This window comes from Asparagus officinalis, chromosome 10 (genome assembly GCF_001876935.1).
Source record: "Asparagus officinalis chromosome 10, Aspof.V1, whole genome shotgun sequence".
Lineage (NCBI taxonomy): Eukaryota > Viridiplantae > Streptophyta > Magnoliopsida > Asparagales > Asparagaceae > Asparagus > Asparagus officinalis.
Window position 1 is genome coordinate 3,046,531 of NC_033803.1, and position 12,789 is coordinate 3,059,319.

Here is a 12,789-nt window from a genome sequence, read left to right on the forward strand (position 1 = left end):
TTGAGCAGATTGAAATGTCCAATTTTCGAGAGAAAAAAGAAGGTTCATTTTGCAAGAAAGCTAACCAACCAAATTCTCTCGCAATTATGCATCAATCATATTCAAACAGGACTCGTGATTGGATCAACCAAAACCAACCAGCATCAATCCCCCACGTGATATACCTTTTTTCAGAAGCATAACATGCCAACGGCGCAAGATGAAGTCATATCTTTTCTTCAATAAATACAGCACTAGGAAAGACGAGATCAAAAATACCAAACTGAAGTACTCGAGGTGACGCCATTGTTTCCGCTCATTTGTAGTCGCTACTTCCGCAGCTAATCAGCATACTCCATCATAACTATAGCCCATTTCAGGATTTCCAAGGTTTAGCGTAAATCCTACCAATGCACTAACAGATGTACACGTGTAAAGTTTATTTCAGAAAAAATACATAACTTAAAAGAAAACAGATAAATATAATAATACCCACTGCAAAATTTCATCAAATAATCAAAATTGATACACTATACAACAGTTGCCACCTTGACAACCTTAAATACGCCTGCGAAGAGGAAAACAAGGCCTCCATGATCAGACAACAGGGAAGCCCCCTGGCAATACTTTCCCTTTTTCTTTCTTTTTTTCCATCCTATTTGGCAATTTTGCGAAAAATAGAGTGCAGATTTGTAATCAGCGGTCCACCACTAGTACACAACAAAAGACTCTAAAGACCACCTCATTAATTAATCGTCATGATTCCTTCGAGTTCTCTTCTTCCGTTTATCTTCCTCCCTATACCTAACCCGGCGCTCTTCCCTCTGACGTTTCTTTGTCAACTGCTCGTCCTTAGCCTTCTTCGCTTCATATTGTTTCCGCTTCTCCTGTTCCTTGAGCTTTCTCTTCTTCATCTGCAAAGAAACCAATTTATACAAGATAATGATCCAACAAAATCAAGTGAAGACAATGCAAGATTAATAAAGAGAATAATATGCACTAAAGGAAGATCAAAATAAAGGAAAAGGCATACCTTTTCATTCTTTATCAACTGAAGGTGCTGCACAAGGGCATGAACCTTGCGTTCATGAGGTTCCAACACAACAGCTCTTTTATTTTCAAGAAGTGGTCTCTTGCGTCTAGGCATGTCCTTTGGTTTGGATGCAAAGGGGAGAGCTGCTTGAAGTTTCGGTGGAACCACCAACGGGTTGAACTTTCTTGGTTTCCGCTCAATAGGCTATGCAAATGGAGAAAATTGTAAGCAAACAACCAATTGTTTCTAAAAAATGATCAACAAAGTTCTAAGAGAAAAAGGGACCTTATACACTGAGTCTTTATCGTGTGGAATGGGGAGATTGTTCTCCCACCGGAGTTCAGCTACTGTTTTCATGCCCTTCCAAGCTTGGTCCGGAGCCTGTAGCAATGTTGTGACAGGATTAAAGAAGCGAGGTATGTCCACTTGAGTCCATGCACGCAAGAAAACGATATCGCTCATTAGGATTCTGTCCTCAAATGTGCATCTTGCAATTCCTTCTTTTGTGCTTCCTCCCATTTTCTTCGGTTTATTGCCCAGTTCCGCCTTAGCTGCCTGTTGTAAATGTAAATTACTTTCAACATTAGTTACTTTCAACATTAGGAGTTAATATCTACATGAAATTTAAAATGTTGGGGTTTATTCCATAAAAATATTAGAACCAATCAAGAATATCAGTTATAACCAGATAGCACGAACATCAGCTTTTTGCTAAATGTATCAAGTAAGATACACCGAACCAACATTTAGATTACAGACAGATTAACACATACCTTCTTGACCTGTCCCCGGATGCCACTAACGGTTCGAATTGCTGCACCTTCAAACCTAGCAATCTCAAGGTCTGATGTGAACATGTCCTTAATTAATGCTGTCTTTTTGAAAATCTTGCATGGATAACCAACAAGCTTGATCTTCTTCATTATTCGTGCAGCATGATTAAACTCAAGAATCACACCAGTTGCTCTTATCCGAAACGCTGCCTGAATAAGAAATTTTCACTGAGCAAAATAGTACTGCAGTATTCATGACTATGAAACAAATCTATCTTGTTCAACTTACTATCTCAAATTAACAATACTATACAGCCCAAAAAAAAGATAAACAACAACGTTTTCCAACAATACATATATTTTGCATTAATTGGGTATAAATTACATGGAACATCACAGAAGTTGTTCATTGAATAACAAATCTAGCAGTACTTCTCAAGGCCCTCGCATTACACGTTTGCGCCTTGCGGGCAGGAAAACCGAAAGACACTGCGGAGCCAGAAGCATTTCCACCATCCCAGCCAAGTATGCAGATGCTAAGTTCATTATTTTAGTATGTTGATGATGTGTTAAGTGCCTGTGTTGACAGTAACCATCACAGGAAAGGTCCCAACTAAACAACTAGTCTAGGCCAAGATTGCACTAAGCTTGCTCAAGTGATCATAGCCATGTTGGTGTTATAATTTTAATCAGCTGACCCTAATTGTCATATCAAAAGATGTGAGTCTCACCTCCTCTATATCTTGGTAGCTCATTTTGCTAAATGAGCTGCCACCTCATATAGCACAAGAAGCATGAAAATAGTATACAAATTTAATCATAGAAAAACATGTAAGGTTCGAACACAGTTACACAAACCATAACCAATCACTGAATGTTGTCTCATGGTAAGGGTTTTCACGTGTATCAGTGCATGGTCTTGCAAATGTATCGGGTATGTTTTAGAATTATAACCCTCAACCCTCACAACTTTGGAGTTTTGGTGTAGTGTCAGGGATCTTCGACAGCCTAAATATTATCATTGAAAGCAATTATATTTCGTAAGATTATTGCTTTGAAATACTTTAGTAAGATTATTGAATCCCATACGAGGAAACAAAACCAAAAAAACAGACTATGCAATGCTTAACGTATGAGAGGATAAAGCAAGTATTAAGTTTACTTGATTGTTTGACAATTTCTGAAATGCTACAACTCCAGTCGTCGGAGGTGCAAGAGGACCGTAAAACATCGCCAAACAATGCATATGCTCAGGAGTGTACTTGAGCATACGATGACGTCCATTTTGATCCTCAATGGCATAAATAGGAATTGTCTGGTAACGCCTCCAACCAACCGAAACAATTAACGGGTCTCTAGTCTTCAGTATTTTCTTGTGCCATCTGTGCCGCTTAAAACGAGCCTATAACCAAGGAAACAAGCATGATGAGCATGGAATGGGATGGAAACCCAATTGCATGTGTATTGCATGGATATTACATAAGCCATGTCCTTCAATTAAGTGACTACATGTAATAATGTAATAGCAGAAGGCATCTAAGAACCTTTAAAAGAATTATATCCAAGGCATTAGAAGGTTGAGCTCTATACGAGATAAAATACCAAATGAATACGTCACCACTCCATTTACAAACAGTCATACCAAGATTCACAGAAAGAAAGCATTCCCTTCAGGATTTCTATTGATTGGACAAGTCCCCAGCTCTTGACTGTGTTTGATCCATATAATCTTAATAAAAAGTTCTTAGCTGAATAAGCATGGAAAAAATGTTTAAAATGCCATGGTAACTTCAGTTACTTCGAGAGTTTACAGTCTCAGTCCACTTGGATTGATGTTTTCTAGCCTACTCCATCGCAGGATTTCAAAAAATACAGTCTTCTCATTCCTTCAGGTAATAACTTCAGTCAATCACTTCATCTGGACTCGGTTATGGTAAGAAGCTGTAAGATTGTGAAGTACATTCCATGGTTAGACACTACGTCAAGCTCACACAACCTATATTTGTATCACCATCTACTGGCTCCTATTACTTAAGCTTCACCTGAGGTACAGTTTGTTTAAGTTGATAATGAGGATGTTACAGAGTTTCAACATGTTCGAAGGATGCAAAAAAAACTGGAGACAAAAATCGAAATGCATGTATACTTCAGTGTTGCACTGGTTAGATGGCTAGTGTACTTAAATATATTGCACCACAGCAGCCACATCAATTTGGACAAGAATGGCTTCATTTTTTATATTTTCTTCAAATGTCTTAATGATGTTTCACATTCTTAATCCTCAGTTTTCAGGTGAAACAATTTCAACGTGAAAAGAGGTAAATAATGTAAGCTAAATCAGATGGAAAGTTTCGCCTGCTTTACGACTTCCAATAAAAAAAATTTGCTACTCTATCATATAACGAATACCTGATAGTACACTTAAATGCAAATGATCAATAGCAGTGAAATTTGTCAACAACAAAAAGAAATGTCAAGACAAAAAACCAACCTGCATGTACCCAACATTTTCCTCCCCGAGACTGATACCTCCAACTAGAACAGGATGTCTGGGATCAAAATGTTCAACCATCTCAAAAGGAACGTCATGAACCTCTAACCGCAGGTAAGTTCCAGTTCGGAAGCCCTCCACCTCCACTCGTGTGGCCTCATCAAGTTCATTGAGCTCCGCTATGTTCATCTGTTTGCGAAGCTCGATCTCCTCCTTCATCTGCAAAATTCACGTATTTTAGCAGCTGAATGCTCACAACCAGTTTAGATGAAGATGTAATATGAAAGCATACTTTGTCGAAATATCCACCCTCATGGGATTGATTTTGGTGGAACTTTTTATCGGTTCCCTTGTCTTCGTCCTCATCTGACAACTCCGATCCCTCATATGTAGTTTGTAGTTAAGGCAAACCATTCAAGAAACAGCTATATCAAACAACAAAATCCTAAAATGGTAAAAAATTATAAGATTTGCTTTGAGAATTTATGACTTCAATGGAAGATTTGTAGCTTCGTGATGGTGATGGTGATGGTTTTCTTTTTCCATATAAACTGCAATGCCCAAGCAATCTTTTTAAAAAATTATGTAAGGGTGAAACAATGATAAATAATTTCTGCAATATGCTTTACTTGATGATATGAACCAAAAGAGAATAGCTATGCAGATCAAGAAATAACTGAAAACAGGATATTGAGCATCAAATCTTTCACGAAGTGCAAGCTTTTTGAGCCTCCGCTTCTCCGCTTCAGGGTCATGTTGAGCATTCTCTTCAACGTTATCTGAAAGCTGGCTCTTGAAGACCTTCCCCGTCTCAACATCTTCAAAATCAGCATAATCCGTTGTGCCATCATCGCCATCAGAATCTGCTGCTCCACCTCCAGCCCTAAAACGCTTGCGGATGCTCCTGATAAGGTCTTCATTAGACCAGTCTTTGAATTGAGCATTTAACAATTTCGAACAGTCATCAGCATCAATATCATCATAACCTGGTTTCTCACTCAGTTTCTGCAGGTAAACATTACAAGAAAAAACTTCTCTCAGAATATTTTCAGCTCCTTGGACAATATTGCGTGTACCAAAATAATATAAGGATTGCAAATTCATTATACACGAATATTTCAATCGGCAGGTGATATGCTCCAGCTAAAAGGAAGGTCTAATAACAATACTCAAGAGTCAAGATCAATGGAAGAGTATCAATTGTACCTTCTTTCTCTCCCCTTTTACGTAGAAGAGTTCACCATCACTATCTTCACTATCACTGCTACCTTGTGCATCCTGAACATTGATCATGGAGTTTGATGCAGGATGACTGTACACAAGTTGTGCCAAATTGGTAGTTTGTTTTGACATTCTGGCATTGAGCGTCTCTTTCCATTTTGAATCATGTTCTACCTCATCATCTACACCTGGGTTCAAAAATAAAATAAAATAAAAGATGGAAAGGATTTATTCGATTATCTGCAATTGTAGCAAAAGTGATAAGAAAATGTTGAAAATTTCAATGTTCCCGGAACTGCTCTTTTGATTTATACTGTATTTTTCATGCAATGACTATGTACTAGATTTTGACCACAATAATCTAGAGTCAAGTACACGTGTTGTCTTCAAGATTTATATGAAAGAATCAAGTGCACAGCAACCAAAGAAGCTAGATAAAAATTAATATACAACAAACGATCAACACTATGTACTAGATTTTGACCACAATAATCTAGAGTCAAGTACACGTGTTGTCTTCAAGATTTATATGAAAGAATCAAGTGCACAGCAACCAAAGAAGCTAGATAAAAATTAATATACAACAAACGATCAACACTATGTACTAGATTTTGACCACAATAATCTAGAGTCAAGTACACGTGTTGTCTTCAAGATTTATATGAAAGAATCAAGTGCACAGCAACCAAAGAAGCTAGATAAAAATTAATATACAACAAACGATCAACACCTTCCGAACTGAGGTCCTCCGCACTTTCCCCTGAACTTTCTGAAGTGATATCTAACTGGTTATCCGCATCATCTTCTTCGGAATCCTGCAGAACGGTGATAGGACATGAAACTGGCTCAAGTCATGGTTATAGTTAGAAATGGAAGGAACATAAAAATTCAACAACCAAACATTTCCTAAATTAAGTGTTAAGGAAAGCCATGCTTCAGACCCAATATAGTAAACATGTTTCACGTGGAAACAACTTCATGTAATTGACAACAAGCATGGACAGAATACTTTTGTATGAAATCAGCACCTTAAAAAACATTTCTAGCAACACATAAAGGCAACATATTTTTTAATATTAATGATATCTGTTTTATGTTTTTAATATTAATGATATCTGTTTTATGTAATATATCTCAATTAATGATATATCAGTTTTTAAAAAAACAGGTAAAAGAGAATTGTAACCAACTACATGATGCACTATTTACCAGGCAGGACATGTCTATAATTCTAGGATTATACAAACTAATAGTACAACATAAAAACTGCAGAAATATATTATGGATCCGCAATAAAGAATACACATATCATACATTACCAAAGTAATGGATGGATTAACAGCTGAATATCGAGTGTTTTTTAACACGCTGGGATAATTAAAATAGGACCTTAAGATAATGTAAAACGATAGAATCTTGGTTGGTATTTTGAGGGATCAGAAAGAGATCTCAAGTAATTAAATTTCAGGGAAGTGAAATTGAAATAGTATATAGATAAAGCAACACAAAATATGGTGATAAAATGATTTTTTTTTCATCACTTAGAACTACCAGCTACTTAAGAGGAAACTAACCTCGCCACAGTACGAGAGAATAATAGTAAAAAGAAGGCCATTTGAGAGAACAGTGAATTAAAATTAAAACTAGCATAGTACTAAATCCCAGTATTTTGTGCTTAAGCACCATAAAGTGTTATAGATTATCATATATAACACATAAGATTAAATACATTTAGATGACTCATGGCATGACTCATGAGATGAGTCATGACATATCTCACTCTATATATATGAGCTCCCTCTCTTATGGAAAGGTTAATGAAAAATTGGCTAAGTGATTTTTTTTCCATAAGAGAATAAAAGAGAGCTCTACCTCTAACTAAACTCTAGCAAACTTTGAGTTAAAGGAAGTAGTAGAATTTTATAGTAGCCCGGGGTGGATATCTTGCCTTGTGTCTCAAGAAGACTCTGATTTTATCAAGCTCACTTGAAGACTTGGAGATCCACTACAAGGAGGTTTACAACAATAAGGAGAAAGAGCTAGGGGTTGTTTGATCTACCATCGAATCACGCTACGAAAGTAAATCTTCAAAGCTCTTAGTTGCTCTCTTTTTTCATAGGGATCATGTTAGATTTAATTAGGATGGTCCTAGCTTGTTTTTCATGCTCTCTACATGCTTAGTATTATTTACGTATTCTGCATGTATTTAGCACGAATTTCCAACATGGTGTAGTTATGTACTTTTCCAATAGTTGTGTCAAGTTAGAGATGCGCAATATGTGAAACGGTGTATGAGTGACTGATGTTAAATAGGTAGTGACTCTATATTGCACTGAGATTATTAAGTGACATTGACATTGAATTGCTACTTTTAATAAGGTAATCTGAATGCAACTGTTGTGAGATAAAGAATATAAAGATAAGAAAGAACTAGACTTCGCAACATATTCAAAACACAAGAAGCAACAGAAGCATGTGATAAACGTCATCATATACAAAACTCAGTGATTTTTCTTTTAATTTAATCAAGGGGAGGGAAAGCAAAAGGAAAAGACATCTATGCTACTTGAAAAGTGAACATATTTTCCTCCAGCAATAATGAAACACCCAACGAAGCAGTAAATCACATGGATTCTCCAAAAGAACTAATAAACCTTCATGTTGCATTCCAAACAATTTAAAACGAATAATTGAAACTTTTGAAGGAGAAAACAGCTATCTTCATTGACAAACAACTGCCTTCTTCCAGTTACAATAAAATATCATGAATAATAGGAAGGACAGATAATGATAAAATCTTAAACATACCTCTTCTTCTATGCCATCTTCATATTTTGAGGATATAGCCTTTCTTCTAGACCTTCCATTATGGTACTCGACTTTTTCTTTCAAGTTATAGTCAAGAGGATTTTGTCCATCATTTTCATGCTGGTCATCCAGAGCATCGTCACTTTCTTCATCAGAATCATCAGCATCACTTTGTTCTGTGATGATTTCATAGTCAGCTTTCTCTGAAACTCCTTCACCACCAATTTGATTAATATCCACCTGTTCTGAGACATTAGCCTTCCCCTGATCTTTTTCAACTTCTGATATATTATCCGCCTCATTACCATTATCCTCTGAAACAGCAAGATGTTTTCTACCAAAAAGGTTGATGAAACTTTGTTCCAACTTTTCATCAATGGAATACCTCGTATTCTGCAGTGTTTTTACCAGAACTTCACCGACATCACGATCCTTTCCTGAGGAAAAACGAACATATAAGAGGACTCACAACTCGCTTGAAAAAAAATGAAACACATAACAATAAAATATTAAGCTGTATAGTTCTTTTTTAAAAAAATATTAACACATATTGAACCTTTGTGGGAAAAAGAACACAGCCAAGTTCATTTACAGACAAACACACAAGGCCAACAGAAACTCATACAGGAAAGCCGACTCCTCGTTTTATTTAACCAGATACATAATGGGCGGCATATCTACATTTTTAGTAAAAGCACGAGCACAGTTGTTCATCACAACATGCATATCGAAAAACTAAAAACATGTGTACGATTAAACAGGTTTCAACTATCAAGTTTATGCCACCGCATAATCTTCATTCAGAACCAACCNGCCCCCACCCCCCCCCCCCCCGCTAAAGAAAGGAAATAAAAAGGAAAACCCAAAAATGGTTGTATCACAGTGGTGATGGGGTTTCCCCCTCTTTTACACTTTTTTGTGTGTGGGGTAGTCATGGATGCTTAGGAAATAAATCTGAGGATCAAAACACAAGGTATTGTTAGGAAGGATGGAGGGCCCAAAGAATGAAGGGATGCCAGATTAAGACCGCCAATACTTCAGTGGGATCATTTAGCTCATATTTGGGTGCAAAACCCATACCCTTGTGTTCTCATGAACAAGGAAAACATCTAGAACAAAAGCAAACCTAAAAAAACAAAAGGATTTGCATGGTTTGGCCAAAAAAAGGCCTACATCGATGGAAGAACAATGTCGTATTTGATCTTTCACTATGTATAGGGAGATAACAAATACAAATACAATAGAGTTTTTCCTTCAAAAGGAAGAATGCATAGGCTCAAAAACCTCATCAGGAATTTTTGGGGATGATGGGCACAAGTCAACCCCTACAGGCTCGAAAACCTCATAAGAGTTACGAACTTTTGCGGAAGATGGGCTCAACACCTCCCTTTATTTTCTTTATTTTTTTATTTTTTTTTTGTAGAGTCAAATAGATCAAAAACATCACCAAGAGTCTCTTAACTTTTTGGGAATAAGAGCAAAGAGTCATTTTTTTTTAAACGACAGAACACTCCAACCTACTTCATCCCCTTAGGGCCTCATGAAATGACAGCTCCTGGGCTCTCTCCATATCATCAGCAAAGGGGCATCAGCCGCATCACTTATTACCACTTTGTATCCTACTATCCAAATTAATTTGGGTCAACCACAAAACTTTTCTGTATACTGTAAAATTCCTTTATCAATTATTTTAAATGAAGTAAAATTCTAAGAGATCATACCTTAATAAATAAATATCTAAGGTAGATGACCAACTTTTATGCCTCAAGTCTATCTCCAGACACTAACACTAAAAGACACACACACACACACAAGCGCGGGCGCGCACAAAAATACACAAGAGGGAAGGAGGGGGAGAGATTAGTTTCTGCCCTGAACATCCTCCATGCTGCCACCCTATCCTCAAACAATATTAATCTGTAAAAGTTAGGAAGAACAGTTGTGTGATGCATTTAACATATTATTAGTACCTTACCAAAAAAATCAAAAAAGCATTCCCATCTTCACATAAGTAATCACCTGTTATTTTTGGTTAAGCGTAATGCCACCTGTACAATTAAGTATTATATTTGAAGGTTATATACGTCATTTCCTACCAACTTTTATTCTTGTATGTGTATATGAATGAGTTGACAAATATGAATGTTGATAAATATGTATGTATAAATTTTCAAATAAGAACTCTGTTGTGGGAACTTTGCCAAGAATATCATAATGGATCATCCCATGGATAATTCACACTATTCATTTTGTTCACCATGTCCAATGTTGTGCATTATACCTCCCTGCTAAAAGCTAGATGCAAAAATGAAAAAGACAAGTTTCAATAATAGAGAAAAGATATATCATTTGATGAATGAGACATGTTATCTAACTTCTTGATCTTCCACCAGACTACTTTAGATACGAAGATTAAGATGAAGTTATTACAATGATTAGTTTGCAAACTAGTTCTCAATTGAAGACTCCTTGTATGTGTATATATGTATAACCAACTTGACATACCTTTTCTTGATGGTGCCTCATTTCCATCAACATTTGAAAACTGAACAAAGTGGTCATTTATGTTAATGTAAACAGCATCCTTATCATAAAGAAGATCCCCAAGGCCAGACATGGGTGCATAAAATAGTTTTTCCTTGTCTCGCAGACCCTTTTTCTTCGCAGCTGATGGCAAAGGACATGGATCCACAAGACTTGCCACCCCAGCCAAATTAAAATCACCTGCACCTGCAATATGCACCTGTAAAAAGGTAGAGAATTATGCAGCTCAGTGCAATGTTTCAGAAAGGAAAAACTAAATGTATGCTCATCTACACAATCTTTTAGAAAAGGTAATTAAAATTGTCAGTTCATCATTTTAAGTTTATTTACTATCAAATAGTAGGATTCTATCTCTAAAACATACAAACAAAAATCCAATTGCTACAATATTAGAGAATAGTCAAATAGCACCATCTAAAAAAGCTATATAGACTTAGAAGGAGTTACCTTGGTACCCCTCTTCAAATTACACCCTCGAAGATAACCATATAATGTGATGTTCCGATCACATTTTTTATTCAACCTCATTCTTTCAGGTGGAGTAACATCTTCAAGACGATCAACAAGAAGGTAAGGATGTGAAGCTCTCCATGACAATGGATGGTATTTCATAACTGAAATAAACCTCGCAAGGTTGTGGACTTCACGTTTAGGGTATCTGTCATGGACAAGTCAGCAAGAAAGTTAAAGCAACATCTACAGTAATTGCACCTCAGAAAATTTCTTAATAAAAATGTATAGAAAACAGCTGACAAAAAGCAGCAAATAAATAAAAAAACAAAGTACAAATTAATAAAAAAACATGGTACTATCTGCTCAAACATTACAGATATTTGATGACACCTGCTGGACCTGGAGTCCTAAAATGATCCATATAAGCTATGATAGTATATACTCATGCACTTACTTTCCATGAATGAGGCCAGATAAATAGAACAGCTTTGCCCCTTCTCTTATTTCAGTCCAGAAGCGATGCTTGAGACGCTGCTTAGTTTTTCTTAGTTTCTTAACATCTTTAAATTTGTCAAGATGTGTCAGAACTCCCATTACCTTGGGAAAACCATGGACTTGCAAGATATTGAGAAATTCAAAAGTTTCCTGCAGATGGGAAATACATTAGCGACTTACTGCCAAAAAATGCAGTACCATAATGAATAATGAAATAGCCAAATTGGAAATGAAATAATGTAATAACTTAGAAGCTGATTAAGAATGGTACATCAACACAATCAACCCATCAAGTTGACAAGGAACATATACAGCATTTGATAAAAGCATCGGTCGAAACCTTATTCAATGCCCCTACCATGGCAACTAGTCACATCACCTAGCAGGTAGACCCAAACAGCAGAACATATGTTGATTCCACTAGGTGTCTAGCTATTCTCCATAGTTTATCATCTAAAAGGCTGTATCAATCTAGTGCCTTAATGCGCAACAAGGTTGATTAGGAATTGTCATAAGCATGTAGTTTTGTCCTACTATGACGCTCACCGTCTGATTCCCCTTGTTACCAATGCAATACTAATGCATTTGGAAAACAATATTAAAAGTACATACAAGTAAATATATAAGATCTTCCTGGATCCTGACTGAAATTATATGATGTTAAAGCTCCTATACTAAATGGGTTTGGATAGTGCCAAATTGATATGAGTCAATCCAGAAATCTAATCAGCAAAATAGCAAGCATGATTTTAAATTGCTGAGCAGGGGAAAGCGGGTAACGAGAATATTAAAGTCAAAATGAAAAAAGAAACTCAGCAATTATGAGGGAAGAAGCGTCCACCAATGTTTGTCTCACCATTTCAAAACCGTAACTTCCATCAATTAGCAACAGAACAAGGTCCGCAAACTTTGCAGCATCGATCATACCATTTATATCATTAGGACATTCTACAAACTGCACTCTTCTCTGCTTCCCTACAAACACAAAATTG

General features: G+C 36.4%; 1 protein-coding gene across 2 annotated transcripts in view; it reads right to left on the reverse strand.

The window, feature by feature from the left end:
- The window catches only part of LOC109826359 (ribosome biogenesis protein BMS1 homolog), a 13,202-nt gene continuing 850 nt past the window's right edge, over positions 438-12,789 (reverse strand). Inside the window, exons 5-19 of one of the 2 annotated variants that reach the window (XM_020393381.1) lie at positions 12,654-12,772; positions 11,757-11,947; positions 11,297-11,507; positions 10,811-11,048; positions 8,306-8,742; positions 6,228-6,312; positions 5,483-5,679; positions 4,968-5,281; positions 4,569-4,665; positions 4,277-4,495; positions 2,948-3,187; positions 1,786-1,995; positions 1,298-1,567; positions 1,013-1,216; positions 438-893 (exon numbers count right to left, since the gene is read on the reverse strand). In XM_020393381.1, the coding sequence (XP_020248970.1) occupies positions 729-893; positions 1,013-1,216; positions 1,298-1,567; positions 1,786-1,995; positions 2,948-3,187; positions 4,277-4,495; positions 4,569-4,665; positions 4,968-5,281; positions 5,483-5,679; positions 6,228-6,312; positions 8,306-8,742; positions 10,811-11,048; positions 11,297-11,507; positions 11,757-11,947; positions 12,654-12,772 (3,197 nt within the window). In that variant the 3' untranslated portion in view covers positions 438-728. Of the gene's footprint in view, positions 894-1,012; positions 1,217-1,297; positions 1,568-1,785; positions 1,996-2,947; positions 3,188-4,276; positions 4,496-4,568; positions 4,666-4,967; positions 5,282-5,482; positions 5,686-6,227; positions 6,313-8,305; positions 8,743-10,810; positions 11,049-11,296; positions 11,508-11,756; positions 11,948-12,653; positions 12,773-12,789 lie in introns of both variants that reach the window. The other variant, XM_020393380.1, reaches the window with a different exon arrangement.